General features: G+C 51.9%; 2 protein-coding genes across 3 annotated transcripts in view; one reads left to right on the forward strand and one right to left on the reverse strand.

Annotated features, from left to right (window-relative positions):
- Nucleotides 1–1727: 1727 nt before the first annotated feature.
- Nucleotides 1728–18007, forward strand: Hk3 (hexokinase 3). Its single transcript, XM_075970943.1, has 19 exons — nt 1728–1786; nt 4895–5014; nt 9054–9216; nt 9415–9569; nt 9663–9782; nt 9880–9975; nt 10732–10831; nt 10908–11091; nt 11507–11662; nt 11829–12062; nt 12400–12695; nt 12808–12947; nt 13027–13146; nt 14922–15017; nt 15167–15266; nt 16851–17034; nt 17123–17278; nt 17431–17664; nt 17752–18007. Exons 2-19 carry the CDS (start codon nt 4919–4921, stop codon nt 17894–17896), a joined length of 2775 nt encoding a protein of 924 aa, XP_075827058.1. The 5' UTR covers nt 1728–1786; nt 4895–4918; the 3' UTR covers nt 17897–18007.
- Nucleotides 18008–18059: 52 nt separating this feature from the next.
- The window catches only part of Unc5a (unc-5 netrin receptor A), a 56681-nt gene continuing 51100 nt past the window's right edge, over nt 18060–23640 (reverse strand). For both annotated transcript variants that reach the window (XM_075969556.1, XM_075969557.1), the window contains 7 exons: nt 21733–21820; nt 21127–21295; nt 20729–20962; nt 20455–20604; nt 20211–20375; nt 19452–19630; nt 18060–19262 (listed from right to left, as the gene is read on the reverse strand). In XM_075969556.1, coding sequence (XP_075825671.1) covers nt 19097–19262; nt 19452–19630; nt 20211–20375; nt 20455–20604; nt 20729–20962; nt 21127–21295; nt 21733–21820 — 1151 coding nt within the window. In that variant the 3' untranslated portion in view covers nt 18060–19096. The remainder of the gene's footprint in view (nt 19263–19451; nt 19631–20210; nt 20376–20454; nt 20605–20728; nt 20963–21126; nt 21296–21732; nt 21821–23640) is intronic.

Consider the following 23640-nt stretch of genomic DNA (forward strand, 5'->3'; position numbering starts at 1 on the left):
CCCCCCCCAAAAAAAAAAGAAAAAGAAAAAAAAATAGGACTTTCAGAATCAGGGACAGGGAGTCATAAAAATAACTCCCAGGAGCCTATCTTGCTGACTCAAAACTGCAGCTGTCAAGAGTCACAGCTAGGCCTTTTCACACTCAGTTCCATGTTCTCCCCCAACTAAACAGAGCTAAGGGTCTGGAGCCTCAGATTAAGCACGGTGTTGTGTTGTAGATGACGGTCAGTTTGCTTTCCCTAACGTCATTCTTGACCATCTTTCATAGCCTTTATGTCTGGCTGGTATCCAGTAAACTGCAGGTAGGGCTGCGCCTGCCGTGTGTATAGGTCTAATAACAACAAACCTGCCATAGGAGCCACCTCTGTTCGTACATCTGTGTCCTGAGAGGCCTTCACCAGCGGATAATAGTGTGACTGCTAATGTAGCAGCCTTCAGTTTTAATGCGCTCGCCAGTTTGCCTGAGTTGTAACAGGCACTTAGAAGCTGTGGTTGTTAGGCATTGTGTCTGACTCCTGCTTTCTCTGCACGGGCATGCTAATTACTCGAGGGGTGTATGTATCTCTACCCTGGTGGTTCTTCACCTTCCTAATGCTGCAAGCCTTTAATAGAGTTCCTCATGTGGTGACCCCAACCATAAGATTATTTTTGTTGCTGCTTCATATCTAATTTTGCTACTGTTAGGAATTATAATGTGTTTTCTGATGGTCTTAGGCAACCCCAGTGAAAAGGTAGTTCAACCTGCAAAGGGGTCATGACCCACAGGTTGAGAACCGTTCCTCCTAACCTCTCTCTTCCTTCAAAGCTGAAGGCACAAGGTTAAGACATTGTCCTAAGCCTTCCGTCATCTTGTGTCATCTTGTATCCAGCAACAGCAAAGTTTCTGAAGACAGCACCTTCCTCTCAAACAATCATGGCATCTATGATACCGAAGCTACACCCCAAAGCAGACCTTCTGGTAGATTTCAGACTGGCCTCCTTGGATGACAGAACAACTTACCAGTCCACCTTGCAGAATCAGAACTGAGAGTGGTGGGTGGAAGCACACCTTCATCAAGACTGCTAAATTATGCGTATCTCTTGACTGTTCCGATTCTTTCACTGTTTGAAGACAGAACTCTTCTAAGTACCCTAAAGAGAATCCTGGAGGACACTGGGCCCTTTATCTGTCCCTCTTCTAAATGCATACTACTTTTCATCCCACCTATGGGCATCTTCATGAGGCTCTGAGAACTGTCTGTCTGTCTGACGACTGGCTGTATGCATGCATTCTTTGTGAAAGGGCTTCTTTAACTTGCCCTGCTCACTCCTGCAGAGTCATGATGGCCCTTCCTCTTCGGTTCCCACATTGCTGCTTACATGTTTACTTGCTACATTTTGAAAAGTTGCCAGTTGCAACCACATATTTCCATGCATGTCTCTGCTTCTTTCCAAGGAACGTAACACTTCAAAACTTAGTGTTCATAAAATAAACAGCTCCTAGCATTGCAGAGAGAATGTTTTGGAGTCCTTAACCTAACTGGAGCCTCCAACTTCCTGTGTTCATTTTGCTTGTTTGTGCCATGGTCCTGCTCACCCTGGGCTCATCTTAGAGCAGACTTGTAGGGAAGTGCACTTTCCTGAATTAGCCTATGTCTGTTAAGTGGTGGCTGAAGAAGGTGGAGCTTGGGGAGTTTATAAAAGTCATCCCCCAGTTTCACTTTTGAGTTCAGTCCAGGGTCACCGCTGTCCTCACTTCAGAGAAAAGCTGAGACGGAGGAAAGTGATCAACTTTCAAATCTCCCAGGTAAATATATCCTCTAATTCCAACATGCCTCATCCCAACCCCTCCTCCTTGGCTTATCCTCTAGCTAATGGAGGCTAGCAAGATTATGACACTAGTCCTCAATGGTGATGGCAGTACCAGTCTCAGGAGGGCTCCCTAGAATGTTATTCAAAAGGAGCACTCATTCCATGTCGCTGATTTAGTTCAAACATGTGCTGACTTTGGGCCAGTTTCTGGTGATGGAGAAATGAAGACATGTCTCTCATTCTAGGAAGAGACAGGCCTGAATGCATTGACCTAGAGTTTAAATTCTGTGGCTCCTTGGAGGGAGCGTCACAGTCTGCCACTTGCTGAGTAAATGCTGCGTGTGTGAGCAGGCGAGTAAGAGAATGATTATGTTGGTTGGGCCTGGACATTTTACACCAACACCAGTTCCCCCTCCCTCCCCTTCTCTCACCCCCTCCCATCCACTCCTTAGAGGGTGTAAGGCCTCCCTTGGGGAGTCAACAAAGTCTGACACACCAACTTGAGGCAGGGCCAGGCCCCTCCCCCCTGCATCAAGGCTGAGCAAGGCATCCCTCTATAGGGAATGGGCTCCTAAAAGCCAGTTATGCACCCAGAATAAGTCCTGGTCCCACTGCCAGGGACCCCACAAACAGATCAAGCCACACAGCTGTCACCCACATTCAGAGGGCCTAGTTTGGTCCCATTCAGGTTTCCCAGCTGTCAGTCTAGAGTCTGTGAGCCCCCCACTAGCTCAGGTTTGCTGTCTCTGTGGTTTTCGCCATCATGATCTTGACCTCCCTTGCTCAGATGATCCTCTTCCCTCTCTTCAGCTGAACTTCAGGAGCTCAGCCCAGTGCTTGGCTTTGGATCACTGCATCTGCTTCCAACAGTTACTGAACATAGGTTCTATGATGACAGTTAGGATAGTCACTGACCTGATTACAGGGGCAGGCCAGTTCAGGCACCCTTCTTGCTACAGCTAGGAGTCCTAGATAAGGTCATCTTTGTAGATTTGAGGACCCTAAGAGGAACAACATGCATAGAGGACACCAAGAAGAGGAAATAGTTAAGATCTGGGTAAGCTGGGAGTGGGTGTGTAGAAGGGAGGGGATATGGATGGGAACATGAGGGATTGAGATGGCCAAGTTGGGGGAGGGATGGAGAGGGAGAGCAATGAAAGAGATATCTCAATAGAGGCAGCCATTATTGGGTTAGGGCGAAACCTGGTGCTCCTGACATTCTTTTTTCTAATTTTTAAAACAATTTATTTTATATACCAATCCCAGTTTACTCTTCCTTCTGCCCTACGCTCCCCCCACATTCACCCCACCCCACCTCCCTTCCACTCCTCAGAGAGGGTGAGACCTCCCATGGGGAGTCAACAAAGTCTGTCATGTCACTTTTGGCTGGACCAAGACCCCCGCCCCCTGTATCTGGGCTGAGCAAGGTATCCCTCCATAGGGAATGGGCTCCAAAGAGCCAGTTCATGCACTAGGGATAGATACTGGTTCCACTGCTAGTGGTCCTACAAACTGCCCAAGCCACCCACATTGAGAGGATCTAGTTCTGTTTTTTTTTTTGTTTGTTTTTTTTTTTTTTTGTTGTTGTTTGTTTTTTTGAGACAGGATTTCTCTGTAGCTTTGGATCCTGTCCTAGAACTAGCTCTTGTAGACCAGGCTGGCCTCAAATTCACAGAGATCCACCTGCCTCTGCCTTCCAAATGCTGAGATTAAATGTGTGCACCACTGCTGCCCGGCCCCTAGTTCTGTCTTATGCAGGTTCCCCAGCTGTCAGTCTGGAGTTAGTGAGCTCCCACTAGCTCAGGTCAGCTGTTTCTGTGGGTATCCCCATTATGGTCTTGGCCCCTTTGCTTATATTATTACTCCTCCCTCTCTATGACTGGACTCAGGAGTTCGGCCCAGTGTTTAGGTGTGGATCTCTGCATCTGCTTCCATCAGTTGCTGGATGAGGGTTCTAAGATGTCAATTAAGGGAGTCATCAATCTGACTAATGGCAGTTAAAGCACCCTCTCCACTGTTGCTTAGATTCTTAGCTAGAGTCACCCTTGTGGATTCCTGGGGATTTCCCTAGTGCCTGTTTCCCCTCTTCCTTGCTCTCTACTCCTGTGGTTCTCTGTAATGTTTTCATGTGTTTGAGAGAGAACCGAGGATAATTGAGTTTCAGTTCAGATTATGCTAGAGATGGAAACCTGCACTCTAAACTAGATCTTTTTGTTCTCTTTTGTCCCATGTAGAACTTCTGGCATATTGATCCTCATTTCACAGATAAGGAAAATGGGGCCTCAAGTTTGGGAGGCCTGATGCAGCCATCTTATGGAGAGCTGGGGTCCTGACTCCAAGCACAGGCTTCTCCATTCTGCTTCACTGTGCTGTCCAAAACCCAGCCATGAGTCATGGTTTTTGTTGCACACTGAATTTTTACAAAGTATCTCCTAGGTCTTGTGCTGTTTGGTGCAACAGCAGCCATATGAGGGTAGGCACCGTCTCCTGCAATACAGCTGAAGTGTAAAGTCACCAATGACTGGTCCAAGCTCATACCATCAGTACATCCCTTTTCTGAAGAACAGATTCAATTTCTAAAGCACAGACGCCTTTGCACACTCTCTGACTCATATTTTTCTTCCTCAGGGTGACACTTAACTGCTTGTCCTGAAAGCCAGCCTGCTTGGTTTTTGGTCCCTGTTTACTTTACAGTTTGTCACCTCGCCCAGACCCTTGACCTCCCAGTCACAGCAGCACATTTATGTTTTGCTTGTGCCAATCCTGCTGTGATGCTGGGTACGGCTGTGAGATCCCCGAGGGCAGGGCCTGAATCTGCGTTACCAGCATCGTTCATGGGGGGTGTTGGGAAGAAGAGGATCTGCGTGAATGAACATCTGAACTTGGAGTCAGCTTTCCCATGCTCTCTTGTTACACATGCTTCTGAAAACAACTGCTTCCTGGTGGATTGCTAAAGGATCCTCACTGTCACAAGTTCTCAATTCTATTTGCAACTCCCTTCTTGGTCCCCTTTGGAAGGAAAGAAGTTGCAGGTCTGGGTTATTGCCTTTTGGAGCCTATAGAGTAAATGTTCTTGAATCTAGCTATCCCTTTTTCCTTACAGGTAGTCAATATCCATTGCAGAAATATGAACAACACAAGGCCTGCTGGTTTGCAACCTGGAGAAAGTGCCTCAAGATCCCCACAAGATGGCATGCCAAAGCCCTCAGATTGCTTAGAAATCGTAAGCCTAACACTGGGTTCCAATTCTGCTCTTATTTAAGACCATCACAGATAGGGTGACTAGAGGTATGGGTGGCTGGGCTCACACACTCGTGGCCTTTGCCCTTTGCTGAACTGCTAATCTCCGATCTCTTTTCTTTGAGACTCCAATAACTACAAGGGGTAGATTGGTTCTGGGGGGGGGCTTAGAGATGAAAAATGACTCATTTAAGACATGAGAGTTTGAAGCTGGGTGGTGGTGGTGCACACCTCTAATCCCAGCACTTGGGAGGCAGAGACAGGCGCATCTCTGTGAGTTTGAGGCCAGCCTGATCTACCGAGAGAGTTCCAGGAGAGACTTCAAAGCTACAGAGAAACCCTGTCTTGAAAAACAAAAAACAAAACAAAAAAAAAAGAGTGTGGATTAACTTTAACCTTTTGCCAGCTTGCCACATAGATGTTGTACCCGCCCTATGAGGTCAGACATATCCAGAATGGGCCTTCCACATCTTCTTTAAAAAGAAAGTAAAATAAAGGGTTTTCTTGTAAAAGTGATTACACTTTCACTACCAATTACACTTTTACAGACTTATCCACTACAAAAATGGAAGAAGAAGAAGAAGAAGAAGAAGAAAGAAAAAATAACCTGATAGAATTGAAACTTTCAGAAATTAGCCTTATAACTCTTTTCATGATTCATGTATCCTTTGGCTGCATTCCATCCTTTCTTACCGTCTGATACTACCATTTCTTAGCCCCCTTTCTAAATGTTATACTATATTCACACACACACACACACACGATAGGCTAGGAGCTGAGTCCTTGAGTCCCCTTCTCTCCAGTCTCTCTCTGGCAGTTTCCTCAACTGTCACTGCAGTCAGGCAACAGAGGTGACAAAGTGCTGAACTGGTTTGGTTTCCTTAGAATGAACTCTCTCTCTCTCCCCTTCTCTCTCTTTCCCTCCCTCTCTCTCCCTCCCCTCCCTCTCTTCCCCCATCTCTCCTTTATGTTTCTTTTCTTCTCTCCTCTTGATTGTGTCTTGTTTTCTCTTGCTGTATAAGGGTTAGGTCCACTGTGTGCTAGTTGAGTGCCTTGCCCAGCCTTTCCCTTCTTGACTAAGATTCTGAAGAAGTCTTCACCTACCACACCCTGGAGCAGAAAATGCTTATGTAAACCATTTCATAACTCTTGGTCTCCATTTCTTCATCGGAAAGCAGAGGAAAGTAACTTGAATTATTTGAATGTTCTCCTCAAATTAAAAAAAAAAAGCCTCATGGAGACAGAGAAACTCATAGAAGCAATGCCCATGAACATGGTCTGGGACCATTCCTGGTGTGTGGTTCCTGTAGTTTCCTGTCTTGTTCTGACATATGCTTACTAGGTGTGTTATCCAACCGTGGTGGCATTACTGTCACTAAATTTCACACATGCACACACCCCTTTTCCTTTGTGCAACCTGTGCCTCAGGCCCTGCTGTCAACATTTCTCTATGTCCTGCCCATAGCTGGGCCCCAGAAATGAGCAACGACGACTGTCCCAGGGCTTGTTCCCGGGTCATCTTCATGTCCCTTCTCACCTCCTTCCCTTTCCTCCTGAGGCCTCTGCACAGGTCGCCCATCTGCCGTGTTGGTTTTATTGTATGCACCTGCAGTTTAACAAATTCCCTATGGGTTTGTGGGGCTTCACAGGAATAACAAATGCTCTGTAGCCAGGGACCCCACTCAATACCCCCCAGCCCAGCCTAACTTCAGACTCCCTTTCCATAGCTGGGGGGCGATAATTACATGTCATCAGTGTCTGGCTACATCTTTGAGTCCCTTGCCAGGCCTTTGCAGAAGTCTCTCTTTGTTGCCTAAGGGTGTAGAGTCAGGCCCTCTAGGGTGATTGTGTCCCATGGGCTGAAGAAAGAACCCTTACCTCACTACACATACTGTCCTGGCATTGATTTCTGTCCTCACAGTGTCCTTGCTGTCTTCGCACTATTACTGTCTCTACCTGCTAGAGGAGGACACCCACTGGAACAGGTGATGGATGTGATGGAGCCAAACTTGACGGGTATAGCAGGCTCGTTAGAACAGCCAGCATGGAGACCATCTTGGGCTTCACACACTCTCCAGTACCTTTTTCTCCTTACTCTGCTGAATGAGGTCTCCCCCTTCAGCCCCAGTGCAAGCAGAAAGGAGAGGTTCTGGTGGCATCTGGATAGTGTGCACCCTGCTGGAGTCTACTAGAGAAGCCCTTCTGTCTGTGTGTGTGTACTCATCATGTTTGTTTGTTTGTTTGTTTTTTCAGGGGAAGTGCTAGGTTCTTACCAAGCCTCCCATTGATAGGAGGACATCTTTGTAGTCAAATCAACCTGGTTTCACAATCCACCTTTCCCCTCCAGAGGTCCTTGGGCTGGGCAGATGGCTCACTCTCTCTGAGCCTCGGCTTCCTCATTTATAACACAGAAACAGCCACTCCTGGTCTCTGGAAGCATCTGTTCCCGTGTAAACATAACAGGGTGTCTAGGACTCCTGTTAGCATGATTTGCCTCCTTGGGGAGCTACTCCTGACTCCTCATAAAGAGAGGCTGGCATTGAGTCCTCTTCACCTCCTTTCTCACCCCTGCTCTCTTTAGAGCAGTGGTCCTCAGCTTCCTAATGCTGCGACCTTCTGACACAGTTCCTCATGTCGTGGTGACACCCAACCGTAAAATGATTGTGGTTACTACTTCATAACTATAATTTTGATATTGTTGTGGACATAATACAAACATCTGTGTTTTCTAATGGTCTTAGGCAACCCCTTTGAGAAGGTTGTCGACTCCCAAAGGGGTCACGACCCTCAGGTTAAGAACCACTGCCTTAGGGGGACTTTGTTCTCCAGGTGCCTAAGTAGCTTCTCAGATTTGTGTCCGGTTGGGGGAATGGGTCTTGAGAATAGAATTCGGGTGCTACAGGAGATGGGGCCTTGTGTGTGTGTGTGGGCGGGGATCTAATACAGGTGGAGCTACCGAACTGTGTCTCTCCAACAAATACCCTAGGCTTCTTTGGTGGATGGACAAGAGGGTCATCCAAGGGAAGTTTCTTTACAGAGCCGAGATCTGTGATCTCCCTATTTCTTGAGCGTCTATTAGAGTGAGAACCTGGGATATCACATCCGTTACCTCTCATCCTCTCAGCTTTCCCATTAAGCTTGATCCACACCAGGCCCACGAAGCCTAACCCATCTCCGTGGAGATGCTCTGGAGAAAATCTTTTATTCCCTTCCCCTAGGACATCAGATGGCTGAGTCTTTTCTGTCATTTAGGTCACCACTTGTAAAGCCTTCTTCACTCCTATCTTAAGATGTGACTTCTCCCTCGTCACACATTTCTGATCCTGTATCTCCATTTTCAGTAGCCATTCAGTACCAGAATTATATTGTGTGTTGACTCTGTCTTCCACAAGGGAATCAATCGGCAGAGCTCAGCGGGAGCCGGACTTGGTTAGCTGCGTGGTGGGCAGTTTGGAATGGTGCTAGGTGTTTATCAGGGCTTGGTTGATGTGCTGAGAAGAATAACCAACTGAAGGGAAGGCCACCTCCTGCTCTGTGGCCTTTGCATATCCCTGCGGTGGGCTTCTTCAGGCTCTGGAGTCTGTGAGAGGGTTAGGGGAGGCAGGCTCTAGCGGCAAAGTTTGTTCATCCGTCTGCTCACTCATTGATAGCTTACAAAGAGACAGTTACAGCAGCAGGAGAGAGGTTTCCAAACCTTCTGTTTCAAAAGCTAGGTGGTCAGGGGAGAGGATATAGGAGCTGAGAGGAAGCCCAGGATGTGGAACACAAAAGAGGGAGGTGGCTTCTCTTCCTAGGAACCTTCCGAGGATGCAGAAGCTTGGGGTAGGCTTTGAACAGCAAGACAGCCAAGGCACACACAGAGGGGAACCAGAAGACCAGTGAGGCTCAGGGAGAATAGAGCAGGATGCTAGCCAGTCCCTGGAAACGGAGGGCCTAAGAAGGCAGGGGGTGAGCCAGGCAGGACAGTCTCCTGTCCCAGCTGAAGTTGGGTCCCTCCCCAATGTTGGCTTGCTTCTTCCTAGGTACAGGAATGCTTGAACCAATTCAAAGTGACAAGGACACAGTTGCAGCAGATCCAAGCCAATCTTCTGTGCTCCATGGAACAAGCCCTGAAGAGACAGGACAGTTCTGCCAATTCTGTCCGGATGTCACCCACATACATAGGGTCCATGCCAAATGGCACTGGTGGGTAGCACAGACTAGGATGGGTGGCCAGGCATGGAGAATGTGTTCTGGTCTGGGAGAAGGGGTAGTTCCTTTTCTCTGCCCACCATCGCTAAGGCCCCTTTTACTGAACTTCTCGGACTTTGGAAGCCTTCCTGGGAGGCAGGCAGCTTTGGTGTGGCCAACTGCATGTCTTTCTATGACCTGTTTGCCCTCTAGAGCAGGGAGACTTCCTGGTATTGGAGCTGGGGACTAAAGGAGCCTCGCTGCGTGTGTTGTGGGTGACACTGACAGACACCAAAGAACAGTGTGTGAAACCCAAGAGCCAGGAGTTCGTGATCCCTCAAGAGGTGATGCTAGGTACTGGCAAGCAGGTGAGCAGTCTCAATGCATCCTCGGGGCTTGAGACGCAGTGGGGTGGCCGGGGCTCAGGTGCTCAGAGTTAAGGGGTCACTTTGTTCCCGCAGCTCTTCGACTTTGCTGCCCACTGCCTATCTGAATTCCTGGATGCACACACCTTGAAGAATCAGTATCTGAAGCTTGGGTTCAATTTCCCTTTTCCTTGTCACCAGACGGGCTTGGACAGGGTGAGGATTGGGGCACGTCGGGGCCAGTGAGTGGAAAGAGAATGCAGCTCTTGTGACAGCCACAAGAAAAAAAAATAACCCCGTTTTCTGCCCCCAGAGCACCCTCATTTCCTGGACTAAAGGCTTTAGGTGCAGTGGTGTGGAAGGCCAGGATGTGGTCCAGCTGCTAAGAGAGGCCATTCAGAGGCAGAAGGTGAGTGAAGGTCAGGGTGATGGAGAGCTGCCCTTGCTGCTCTGGGCTCAGCATCTGTAGGTGATACCTGTGTTTCTGGAAGGTCTGGCTTTCCTTTCCTATGCATGGCCTTTATCTAGTTTGACCTTGGGGTTCATGTTGCTCCCATAGCAATCAATGAGACAGAGGCTAAGAAAGACTCAAATAAAATGATCGTGCCCTGGGGGAGGGGTCTGAGAGAAAAACAGGACATGTGAAAAAAATCCTATGACCCAGCCTTCAAGATCCTCACCTTCTAGAAGGGAAAGTATTCTAATAAAAGATTGCCTGTGTTCAGAAGACTCTAGTAGCAGCAGAGGGTACAGGCAAGGAGCAGCTAATCTTATCCCTGAGCCGAGGCTTGGGAAGCAGAGCAAATGTAAGAAAAACATGTAATGTCCAAATCCCAGTGCTCTAGAAGAGCAGGTTCTTTCAGACTAACCCCGAGGTTCTGATTAGAAGTCAGGTTAGTAGTTTGGGGTGTGGGTGAGACAAGCGTTGGTCAGTCTTCAAGGAGGCATTCGGCTGTGGGACCATCTTCCTGGTCCTATGGGTAGGAACCTCTGTGATCCCGAGAGACTGAGTTGGGAGATGGGATGGAAGGAGAACCTAGATCACGGGACCCGGGGTCTAAGTGTGGGGCATGGAGACATTTCATGGCCTTTGGGTGTCTCCTTCCAAGCCTCGGCCCTCTGGCCACCCAGCTGGCTCTGACTTTCTGTTCTCTCCATTGTCCAGGCCCACTGTATTGATGTGGTGGCCATGGTGAATGACACGGTGGGCCTCATGATGGACTGTAAATGTGACTCCAAGTTTTGTGATGTTGGGCTTATTGTAGGTGAGCCGTGGGTCATTCATGATGAAGGGTGGTGGCTACTTGGTGGGCAAGGCTCTGATGGGGTCTTCCCTGCCAGACACTGGCACCAATGCATGTTACATGGAGGAGGCACGGCACGTGAAAGCTCTGGATATGGACCACGGCTGTACCTGCATCAGCATCGAGTGGGGCTCCTTCTGTGATGAGGCCGCCCTCAGGCCGGTCCTGACCACCTTCGACCATGCCCTGGACTGCGAATCCCTAGATCCTGGTGCTCAGAGGTGGTGGCCTGATGGTTTCCCTGGCTCTGCTCCAGGCCCTGTCATATTCCTGTTCTAACCTACCTTTTACTCTTGGGCCCTGACCTCTTCCTGTCCTTCTGAGGGTCTGCTGCTTGCCGGGGGGGGGGGGGGCGGTCCCAGATCAAATTCAAGGAAGAAAAGCCTCAGAGTGCTACAACCCAATTTTAAAATCCTTGATCCTAATAGTCAGCCCTGGTGGGTTGGGAACAGCTGAGTGAGATGTCTCCTGCCTTTCTAGGAGACCCCAGAGGTAACCCAAGGGTTAGAAAGGGTAAACCTGCTCGTCCTCTGGGAGGCCATTTGCTTCTGGAACCTTAAAAACAGTAATTCCTCTTGGAGGACTCGAGTGGGCTGAGGGCATACAAAGGGCATTGAGTTCCCCATTCCACCGTAGGTTCGAGAAGATGATTGGGGGCTTGTACTTGGGTGAACTGGTGAGGCTGGTGCTGGTCCACTTCGCCCAGCATGGGATCCTCTTTGGCGGCTGCACCTCTCCTGCCTTACTGAGTCAAGGCAGCATCCTCCTGGAACATGTGATCAAAATGGAGGAGTAAGTAAGGGGGCAGGCAGCTAGACAAGGGACAAGGGGAGCCTGCTTGGGAGAGGGTAAGGCACTCTCTGCCCACGGTAGCTGTGGGGCTTTGGTGAGATGGGCAGCTCCCAGGTGACCTAAGCTGCAAACCAACACCTCGTGTGTCTTCCCCTCCTCCCTGCAGCCCCGCCACTGGGAAAGCCGAGATCCTCACAGTCCTGCAGGACTTGGGTCTGAGCCCTCGGGTCTCAGATATTGAACACGTGCAGCATGTGTGTGCGGCGGTGTGCACACGGGCTGCCCAGCTCTGTGCGGCTGCCCTGGCTGCAGTCCTATCCCATCTCCAGCGCAGCCGGGAGCAGCAGACACTGCATGCGGCCGTGGCTACTGGAGGGCGAATGCTTGAAAAACACCCCAGGTACTGTGAGAATAGGATCCTATGTGAGCAGGTAGCATGTGTGTGCGTGTGTATGTGTATGATATGTACCCAGAGGGTGTTCTGATATCATGTGTGCAAGCTGGTGAATGTCAATGGCAGAGCGAGAGTTAAGCTAGGCTGTGGGGGGCCAGGAGGCATGTAGGGAGAGAAAAATGTTTTTGTGTGTGCCTGGGAAAGGGGCACTGAGGGCAGTAGATGTATGGTTGGTGCCAAGGAATAGGTTTAGGACTGAATTTGTTTAAAATGACAAGATGTAGGGCTCCAGCAGGCCATAGGCTCAGATGCCACGTTGAGTGTACCTGGTGTGTTTATGTAGGTTCCACCAGACTCTAAAGGAGATGGTAATGCTCTTGGTCCCAGAATGTGATGTCTCTTTCATCCCCTCTGTGGATGATGGTGGCTGGGGTGTGGCAATGGTGACAGCTGTGGCTGCCCGCCTGGCTACCCACAAGCGCATCCTGGAGGATACCCTGGCACCATTTCAGCTGAGCTTCGAGCAGCTGAAAATGGTGCAGGCACAGATGCGGACAGCTATGATCAAGGGGCTTCAAGGAGAGGCCTCCTCCCTCCGCATGCTGCCCACTTACGTACGAGCCACACCCGATGGCAGTGGTAAGCACCTGGCCTGCGAATGGACCTGGGATGGGGGTTACTGGGAGTCATACCATGTGCTAGGGCTGGAGCCACCTTTTCTTTCCTAGTACTGATGGTTTCTGTCCCACAGAGCGAGGTGATTTCCTGGCCTTGGACCTAGGGGGCACCAACTTCCGGGTCCTCTTGGTACGTGTGGTTGAAGGCAGTGTGCAGATCACCAACCAGGTCTACTCTATCCCTGAGCATATAGCCCAGGGCTCTGGAGAGCAGGTACTCACAGTTTGGGTCCTGATGTTAGAGGTGGAGAAGGTGGGAGAGAGCCTGCCCCTTGACACGGCCTATCCTTCAGCTCTTTGATCATATTGTGGACTGCATTGTGGATTTCCAGCAGAGTCAGGGCCTGAGTGGACACAACCTACCCCTGGGATTCACCTTTTCCTTTCCGTGCAAACAGCTTGGTCTGGACCAGGTAAGGGAGTTAAATCTAAGAGGTGATTCCCAAGGGCCTCCAGGCTCTATATCCTTAAAGAGTGGGCAGGAGGTCAAGGAAAACTGAGTAAGGGAAGCAGCAGCTTGCTGAGCTGGGACCGTATGCAATCATGGCTTTCTCCAAAGATGATGTGCCCATGGTTAGGGTAGCAGGCATTTCAGAATAGCATTGGCTAGGTTGGTGCTGACCAGAAGATAGATTGCCTAGTTTGGCCTTATCTCTGGTGTCAACCAGGCCTCTGGTGTTCAGCCAGGCCTCTGGTGTTCTGCTTTGCCTCTGGTGTCAACCTTGGCTCTGGTGTTCAGCCTTGTCTCTGGTGTCCAGCCTTGTCTCTGGTGTCAATCATGCCTCTGGTGTTCAGTCACACCTCTGGTGTCAACCTTGCCTCTGGTGTCAACCTTGGCTCTGGTGTCAACAATACCTCTGGTATTCATCCTTGCCTCTGCTGTCTGTCTTCAGGAAGCAGCATTTGTTCCTTTCCCCAGAAGAGGCTCGAGGTCACATGTTTCTTTGCTTGCTTGCTTCTCAGCTTGGCACAGTGCTGAGGGCCTGATCTAGGCAGCAGGAGACATTCACATCAAGACACATCATATCCTTCAACCTTGTATAGTAGACTTCCCAATGCATGCCCCCAGAGTCTGGCACTGGAACAGCTAGTCTTGGGCCAGTTGTCCAAGCTCCCAGGAAACTCAGCACCTCCAGCATTTGTCTGGAAGCTTTTCATGCTGAGGAGCCTGCTGCCTGTGAAGGCCTCTGCTGGATCCTCAGTTGTCTTTCGACCACCATGATCTTTATCTCCCCTCCAGACTGCATGTGTTGTTTTCACCATGTGCTCCTATTCTGACTTCTGTGAAGCACAGCTGTTTTCTCTGCTGTCTTCTACACCACGGTCTGGATGGTGCAGCTGCCTTGGCTCTCCTCTAGGCCAAGCGTGCTCACTTCCTTTAACTGTTCTCCACAAGATACATGTGTCTCAGCGTACAAATCTGGGCAAGCAAAAAATGCTGCCTAATTGATTTTTTTTTTTGTAACTGAATATAGCTTGTGTGTGGAGCCCATGTTCTCGCTGGGGATATAGTTCAGTAGTAGGACACTTGTATGTGGGAAGTCCTGCGCAGCACCATTTTCCTTGGACACCCTCCTACCCTTTCCCTCAGAAATACATAAAGAGACAGTATAGCCCTTTTCCAGGTACAGTTCCGCCCCTCGTTACTATGTCCCATTGCTCACAAGATGCGTTTACCTCACCCCCTACCCTGCCCAGGTGGCTGGCTTCTGGAATAGCTGATGGAATTTCACACGGAAATGACCATGCCTAACCCTGAGAAGTCCTTCCTTCGAAGTGACTCCTGGAATTTTTCTTTGAAAGGGTGGGATTTGCTGACATTTGAGCCTCCAAAGCTTCTCCATCTTCCTCTTTCCTGCATGTAGCAATCATTCTGCTAGCCCTGTTCATTCCTAGCCCAATTCCAAAGGGCCATTCCTTCTGGGCAAGCATCTTAAAAGGGCCAGACCTCAGAGCACCTGAGCATTCTGGAACTAATAATGGAAGGCAGAGGTCAGGTTGTTATTAATAGGCTTCTTCACACTGAAAGTTTCCTAGGGAGTTAAGAGGGGAGAGAAAGCAAGGCCTTCGACCACAGGACCAAGTGAGCAAGGAATCCTGCGTGCGAAGGGCGGAGACTGTGTACTTCTGGTGGGATATCGGGTTGATGAGGCAGAATAACATTTGTGTCTGCTTGATCCCATCTCAGGCCATTCTCCTGAACTGGACTAAGGGGTTCAGTGCATCAGGCTGCGAGGGCCAAGACGTGGTAAATCTATTACGGGAAGCCATTAAGCGCAAACAGGTAGGAGTCTACCTCCGGGGGTGCTTTTGGGGCTGTGACAAACCTGGAGGGGAGCAAAGGGGTCCTCTACAATAGAGACCTCTGAGTCCAGTGCTGGTTGCCATGACAACTATGTTGCCCAGCAACTAGCAGCATCCTTTTGTATGCAGGGAGTGGAGCTGGATGTGGTTGCCATTGTCAATGACACTGTGGGGACCATGATGTCCTGTGGTTATGATGATCCCCGTTGTGAGATAGGCCTCATTGTCGGTAAGGAGGGTCTTGCTCTTTGTGCTCCAATGCCTGATAATTCATTGCCTTCTGTTGATTCCATAGAACACAGTTCTTTTGGGCTACTGAACTGGCTAGGAGTCTGGAACTAGGGCATTTCATCCAAGTTAGCTACCGATTTAGTCACCGAATCTTCCCCAACCTCAGTTTGCCCATTTGTTACATGAATCTGTACTAGGCTGGCTTTGCTGCTCCTGCCTTGGGTCTACAAGAGTCTTAAGAGTCCCCGTTTCCTCATCCTAAGCTATAGATAATGACGAGAGGTTGAGAGAGTGGGATGAGAAGGGGCCAGGCATGTACAGTGATGGCTCATGGTGCATACTCAGTGCTTGACGCTGGGGAGGGGTGGCAGGCCGGTGACTTGTGAGGGGTCTTCAGATAGTCAGGAGATATTGGTAAGCTCTTACCCTAGGGCTATCTGGCATCTGAACAAAGGGGCCAGACGACATATAAAGGACTCTATCTTCTCAGAATAGAGCATCCAGAGGGGACTAAGCCAAGAACAGCTTGTGGCACTTAGAGCTGATTCTGACTCCATACCCAAGGGCTGACAGGCTAGAATCAGAAAGGGAGCAGTCCTGGAACAAGGGGAAGATGGGTTTCTAAAGGAGGAGTGGGAGGCAGGGAAGGAAGGCTCTCAAGCCCCCTGAGCATGATATGCATATATTCTTAGTATACGGTGACTTCTCATGGTAGGTAGGTGCCCTGGAGATGTACAAACTATTAGATAAATCCTGGGTGGGGCTATCAAGGGGTCCACTTGCCCAGCGCTGGAAGCCTGCAGAGCTTCTCACCTTCCTGATGCTGAGACCCTTTACTTATTTTCATTGCTACTTCACAATGTAATTTTGCTGCTTATTAATTATAATGTAAACATCTGTGTTTTCTGATGGATTTAGGTGACTTCTGTGAAAGGATTGTTTGACCCCCCAAAGGGGTTGTGACCCACAGGTTGAGAACCACTGGTGTAGAGGGACAGAGGGAATTGCCTTTCTCTGTTTCTCAAATAGTACTTCCTCTGTTTGGCTTTTTTGAGTCTTGTAGGAAGAAAAAAAGCTGACCCTCTGTCCCAGTGCTCCACAGGTTCTCTTGGGACCTGGAAGTACCATCAGAGAAAGCCATTCACTGCTTAACTTCTGGCCAGATGGCGGCGGGGGGGGGGGGGCTATGTCAGTGTTCTGCATCCCCAGCTCCCGGCCCACTCCATTTAGTTAAAGGCACACTAGGCAGTCAGGAGACTTTAGCCTCTACACACAGCTCCCGGGGAGTGACATGTTGATGGCAGCACAGGGAGAAGCACTAATGTTGGTGCTGTTAGGGGGAGCCGAGGAAGTTCTGAGGCTTTGGTACTGACGAGGTCTCCATCAGAATGTCAGAGAAGGAGACCAGGACCCGGGGCTAGCTTTGAACATGGGAAGGTAGAGAGGTAAGGATCCCACATTTTGATGTTTGGTGTGGGTTTAGGCAGGGGAGTAAGGCTCTCAAGCCCTCTGAGCACAACCCATAAGGGCTTTGTCTGTGTCAGTAAGCAGTCCCCACCCCTTGACCCTGGCCTGTCTACAGGAACGGGCACCAATGCCTGCTATATGGAGGAGCTCCAGAATGTGGCAAGTGTGGAAGGGAACTCGGGCCGCATGTGCATCAACATGGAGTGGGGTGCCTTTGGGGACGATGGCACACTGGGCATGTTCCTCACCCGCTTTGATGATTGTGTGGACCAGGCATCCATCAATCCATGCAAACAGAGGTATGGCTGAGGCCCACGCAGGCAGGGGAGGTGAGCACCGCTGATGAGGCCGGCTACTTCACGTGGGTATGTATGTGCTTCCATACAGGTTTGAGAAGATGATCAGCGGCATGTATCTGGGGGAGATTGTCCGCCATATCCTCCTGCATTTAACTAGTCTTGGTGCTCTCTTCCGGGGCCAGATGACTCAAGGCCTTCAGACCAGGGATATCTTCAAGACCAAGTTTCTCTCGGAGATTGAAAGGTGCTTGCACTGCAAGGCAGTCTGTCATTGGGGGATGCTGGATGTGGCTGGTAGTTGGGGGAACCACTCGAGGGTTAGGTGGGAGAAACCCTGAAAGAGGGAGCTAACGCAAGGATCTTACTATTCTCCCTTCTGTTCCTTCCTGGCTTCAGTGACAGCCTGGCCCTGCGTCAGGTCCGAGCCATCCTGGAAAACCTGGGGTTGCCTCTGACCTCTGACGATGCCCTGATGGTCCTAGAGGTGTGCCAGGCTGTGTCTCGGAGGGCTGCCCAACTCTGCGGGGCGGGTATGGCTGCGGTAGTGGAAAAGATGCGAGAGAACCGGGGCCTGCAGGAGCTGACAGTGTCCGTGGGCGTAGATGGGACACTCTACAAATTACACCCTCAGTGAGTCCAGGTGGGTGGGCCAGGCAGGGAGGCATGGCCAAGTGGGCTGGGCTAGCCTGGGCTGACCTCAGCCCCTTGTCTTCACAGCTTCTCCAAGCTGGTGTCAGCTACAGTTCAGAAGCTAGCCCCTCACTGCAAGGTCACCTTTTTGCAATCAGAGGACGGGTCTGGTAAAGGTGCAGCTTTGGTCACTGCTGTTGCCTGTCGCCTTGCCCAGAGGGTCAGTGTCTGAGGGAATATCCAAGAATGATGGGATCTCACCAGACTGAGACCTCAGCCTAGCCTGATCCCCTGGCAGACCCAACCACCTGTGACCCCCCCCCCCCAAAGCAAGCCTTGTGTGACCCCTATAAACATCTGTCCACATGCAATGGCTGAGAGAAGTAACACTCTGATTAGCAATATATATATATAATTTATTTACATTCACGTCCGCTAAAATCCCTACGTGCCCCGGCAGCCGGGCAAGGCTGTGTACATAAGGCCAAGTGTAAGTGCACGAATGCACGTAAGACAGAGTCAGGACACAAGCTTCACACAACAGGCCCCACACAGGGGCACTGGCCAGCCCCAGGAATGGGCACGCCACGGCACACACACTTGCCATTGTACAGCCCGGGACTCCCATTGCATATTCACACGCCCTGCTGGGCAGGGCACCTCGAGGCTGGGGACAGGGAAAGGATCAGGGAGGAGCCGTCGGGTGTCCCTGGGAGGGTGGGAGAAGGGCAGCATGTGAGAGGCAGATGTGTACCGACATCAGATGTGAGAGACGTGAGCAGCCTCCAGGTGCACAGCATGAGATGTGTGTAGTGGGGGAGGGTCCTGCATGACCTGGAGAGGGGTGCGTGTGAGATGAGCACACGAGGCATGTGTGAACACATGCCTATGTGGTGATCGTGTGCCTGAATCCAAGGGCCAGCCCCTGTCCAGCTGGGGCCCTTAGTCCCCCAGGCTTGAAGCCAGGCCCCTCAAATATACCCCTACCCAGCAGGCACAGAAATGTTTGCATAAGGCCCACCTCAGGCAGGAGCTCTGGGGGCCATGTCCCAAGCCCAGCATGTGTGCGCATGCTGTGTGTATGCGGGGCCCCTGGCAAGGGACAGGAGGAGAGGTAGCATCACACGCTTATACACACACACACACAGAGATGGGCTGGGCTCAGCCCAGGCTCCAGGCACTGTCTACTCTGGGTCCTGGGACCAGGGCAGAGTGAGAGCAGGTGGCTATACCAACCTGGCCAGGCAGGCCATGGAGGGATGGAATTTGGGCAGGGTCTGAAGGACCAGCATTAAGGGACAACTTCAGCCAGGAGGGGGCCTGTCCAAGCAGCTCTCCCCAAGTGTGGGGGTAGGGCCCTTGTCTGGCTTTTGCCTGTCCCTGGCAGGTGCCAAAGCTGGTGAGAGTGTAGGCATTACCGGCCTGGCTAGTCTCAGCATTCGGCCTCTGACACTGTGAAGAGGCCAGCGTCTGGCTGGCCCAGTCCAGCCACAGCTGCTGCCAGCTGGCCGAGGTTGCCATTGGGGAAGTGCCGTGCCTCCCATAGGTTGAGGATCATGGCCGTGGGACTGGGCTTGGAGGCAAAGAAGCTAAGATGGCTGCAAAGAGACAGTCTTGTCAGTAGTCTGGCCTCCCTCCAGGCCCTGTCATGCCCCCAGTCTAACAAAGGTAAGCATCCCCTCAAACACACCCACCACCTTGGCTACCAGTGGCTATGGCACAGACCCTGTAAGCCTCCCATCTACCCCAGCTGCCCTACCAGTCCCGCTCTGCCTGTTTCCACCCACCTGTCCAGGTGAAGTTTCTGGGCTAGAGTCCGCCAGTCGGCACCCCGGCTGCAGGGTGGGTCCAGGCTGGTAATGATCTTTTGCCGAATGAGGAAGGGGATCTTGAAGGCACTGGGGCCCACCAGGGCAGGGACCCCCCCTTCACTCTCCAGAGCCAGCAGTTCAGCAAACCTCGTGTCCTGGGTTATGTGAGATGTGTAATAGGTGCCCATTAGAACTTTGCCCACTGCTGCCACCGCTGAGGGAGTTCCCAGACCACCCCGGATCATGGGGACAGCAGGGGCACTGGGCATCCTCCCTTATGACCCAGGGCCCTACTCTTTGGGTCTCAGAGATGTAGTCACCTGGCCAAAGTCACAGTCGGTGTTAGAGGAAGTCTCTTGTCATATGCCCCCCCACCCCCCCCACGCCCAGCACTACTGCTCTGTTGGCCACCCCACACCTATCCCTCTTTTCTCACCACACGGCTGCACGCAGTTCCTGTTGCCAAAAATGCCCCTTCCCACCCCATCGCCTATCAGACTCCTGTTACCCTTTAGGGCTCAGGGCACAGCCCCTCCAGAGCCTTAGGCCAAGTCTACCTGCTCCCTACCCTGTGAGACCCCCTCCCCATGGCTCATTTGCACTTGCACCCCTGTCTCCAGCAACTGAGAAGAAGTTAGAAGAAGAGTCAGAGGGCTGGTGGCAGGACGGCAGCTAGGCCCAGAGATGGAGCATTTCAGGACAGGGGTAGTGGGAGCACATCACCTTTCTGCCCACCTTGGTGATGTTAAAGTTGATGCTGAAGCTCTGCCCGTCGCCTTCCACCTGCCACACCCACACCTTGCAGGCCAGGTCACTGGTGCTGGGGTTGACGCGCTCCAGGGTGAAGGTGCAGTGCAGATACTGCTGGGTGCCATTCCAGATGTGGTAGAAAGGGATCTCCTGTGGAAAGGGACAAAGAGGCGGCATCAAGTGTGCCTGGCACCAGACCGTGGCGCTCTGGCCATGGCATGGGCCTCACCTGGTAGCTGACCAGGAGCTTGCTCTTCCACAGGGAGCTGGGCACATCGTGGATGGACAGGCGTAGGTTGTGGTAACTGTCTTTGAAGTGCAGGACACGAGGCTCCTGGATCAGCTGTCCACCCAGCTGCTTCTCCAACTGCACCACCTCCTGCGGGGCCCAGAGGGTCAGCCAGGCCCGAGAGTGGGAGTGACCCTCCCTGCTGCCCCCAAGACAAGGCAGTCTGTATGCACAGGGCTGGGTGGTCAGCCCACAGGAAGGCGTGCGGAAGTACCTTGAGTGCATCATGGGTGTCGTGCAGGCAGTACACACGGATGTTGTACTCGAGGGACGTGCAGGCCACAGGAGCAAACAGGAGGAGCTTGAGGCGCTTGGTGGCAGCCACACTGAGGGCCTCTCCCACCAGGGCAAAGCGGCCTAGCTGCTCAGTGAAGACATAGCAGGCACCAGCCTCCAGCTGGCAGTAGTAGAGGTTGGAGGGCGACTCCTCACCAAGGTGCAGCACGTCCTGTGGGCGGGGCCTAATGTGTCAGCTCCTAACCAGCTGGCCAGAGCTAGGGGAGACTAAGGACCACAGAGTGGCTAAAGTGGCCGAAGGAATGGGAGGCCAGGCTCACTCTGAGGCCAGTGTCTGGGTTGGGTGGCCTCAGATACGATTGGTTCCCTGCTTACCTCCCAGCTGCCCTCGCAGGACTGCTTTTTGAGGTGCAGGCTCCAGCTGTCAGGGCTGGGCTCTCCGCAGTGGTCCATGGCAAGGATGACTGGCCTCGTGAGCAGGACTCCTGGAGGCCCACAGCTAACGATGGGACTCAGCAGGGTCTGACAGCCAGCTAGGGGCAACCTCAAGTGGGGAAATATGGGTGGGGAGGGAAAGGCGTCAGTGGCCAGTCCTAGAGACGGTGGGGTTAGGGGATGAGCTTTGGGTAGGGCGAGTGGAACCCTAGGGACAGGAGCTGCAAAGCAGGGGGAGCTTAAGACGGCTCATCCCTGTCCTCCCTCAGGCCTGCTCAGAACAGGCAGAGCAGTGCTGGGCACAGTGTGTGTGTGTGTGTGTGATATATGTGTACATGTGTGTATATATGTGTGTGCATGTGTGTTCAAGTGATTCAGGACAGCTGGTGGGTGCCCTCTCAGCCCCTCACAACAGAAAGGTCAGAACAGGTACAGCAGGGCTGGGCTTAGTGTGGGGTGTGTGTGGTATGTGTGTGTGTTCAAGTGATTCAGGACAGTTGGCCGGTGCCCTCCCAGGCCCCCCCACCACAAGGCCCAGGCCCACACCTCACGTCTTCTGGCTTGTGCAGTGTGAGGTAGATCTCGTAGATCTTTCCTCGGGGGATGGCGTCTGGGGGAATGAGGAGGCTGATTCCTGTAACGGTAAAGGGTTTACTGCCACAGATAACCAATGCCCCGTGAACTAGCTGGACGCAGGACTCTCCCTGTAGCCAGCCTTGTCTGGGGACAGAGGTGCTTCAAGGACGACCACACTGTCCCACCACCCACATAAGCACGACTCGGAATAACATCTGAGGTGAGGCAGCTAGGACAAGACGGAACTAGGACAGGAGATACCACGTGCACTGTTTCCACCTCCCCTGGTACCAAATGACATTATTTGGGACCAGGGCCTTTTCTGCTTTAAACCTTCCCTGTCTTCCAGGCCTGTCACTGAAGGGCCTCACTGTTGTCCCAGCAGTACCCTGGACTGCCTGGGCTACATTTAATAGTTCCCGAACAGTGCTCCTTCGGTCCGCTCGGGCTCCTCTATTAGTCCTGTCCCCTCTAAGAACTAGCCACTTCCTGTCACTGTCTCCATCCTTGCCGGTGGTGCCGGGCCTCTAACAGCCCAAGGGCCAGGATCTGTGGCCTAGAGGTCCTCCCATTCCACCGACATGTCCCACCCCAGAAGTCTCAGCAGCAGTATCTGAGTGTGTGGAGAGCGGGGGTAGGGAGGAGTGGGGGTGCAGCCAGCAAGGACAGAGCTGAGCAATTACAGAGAACCAAGTGAGGCCCTGCTCCAGGGACAGGAAGCTCCACGTGAGAGCCCTACAGCAGGCAGATGCGGCTCCGGGGTGTGCAGGGCTGGACTGCTAGGCCAGGCTTTATAAGGACATTATAGTCTGCAAATCAACAGTGACAGCTCCATAGGATCTGTAGGTTTGTGTAAGGGCGCTCCATGGCGTTCATCTATTTGTGTCCCATTGGTAAGTGATGCATGAAGAGGGAGTCTCCTGACTCCTTCAGTAGCCTGTGCTGTTTCTAGGCCCCGGTGTGGCTACTTTGGTGATAATCACACACATCCTGGCATGAATGCTGGCTGGAGGGAGGTGCACATACTTGTATGCTCATTTGAAACTGGATACTCACGCTGGGCACTCAGAATGTCGAGAGCAAGAAAGGGTGCCAGCAAGGAGACAGCCAAGTAAATATGAGCAAGGCACGTGGGGAGAACGGGCAGCCTCGCACACGGGCCACCAAGCACCCACCGTCTGTTCGCCTCCTTGTTGGAGCTGACAGGTACTGTCTCACCTCGCTACCCCGTGAGGGTCCTGAGGGGTGTGTGTGGCACAGACAGCCATGGCAGGCGAGGCAGCAGGAAAGGGGCAGCATGGTGTGTTCAGGTGTCAAGGCTCTGCAGTGGCTGTCACATGCAGAGTGCATATGGGGGAGCAGGGACACCCTGCAGCTAGCCAGTCACGTGGGAGCCCCAGGGAACCCCCGGGAGGAGTTGAGTACGGGAGGAACACAATCACCACGGGATTCAGTGAATGAGGGTTAGAGCTAAGGGTTGATAGTCTGGGTGTGGTAAAGTATCAGGGCAAGACGGGAAGCAGGAGGCAGCAGCAGCTGTTGGGAAGGGTGAACACACAAGCCGAGTTGCATGACTACAGCTGACCAAGGTGACCCCCCAACCAGTCTCTAGCTTAGGCACAGCCTGTGCTAACTGTGAACTGGGGAAAACCCGAGAGGGGCAGCTGTGGGAGAGGGTGTGAGAGGATTCTGTTTTAGGCACGGAGACTGAGGTGCCGTGAGACATCCGGATAGAGCTACCCAAGAGGAGTTCTAAGGCCTGGGAGGAGTGGGTGAGAGCCCTTGAGAGAAACAGAACAGAGGGGGATCTCTGAGGAACACCTACGCTGGAACAGCCAGAGATGGGCAAGGAGATGGGGGTACACGGGGTCATCTAAA

Source organism: Microtus pennsylvanicus, chromosome 4 (assembly GCF_037038515.1).
Source record: "Microtus pennsylvanicus isolate mMicPen1 chromosome 4, mMicPen1.hap1, whole genome shotgun sequence".
NCBI lineage: Eukaryota > Metazoa > Chordata > Mammalia > Rodentia > Cricetidae > Microtus > Microtus pennsylvanicus.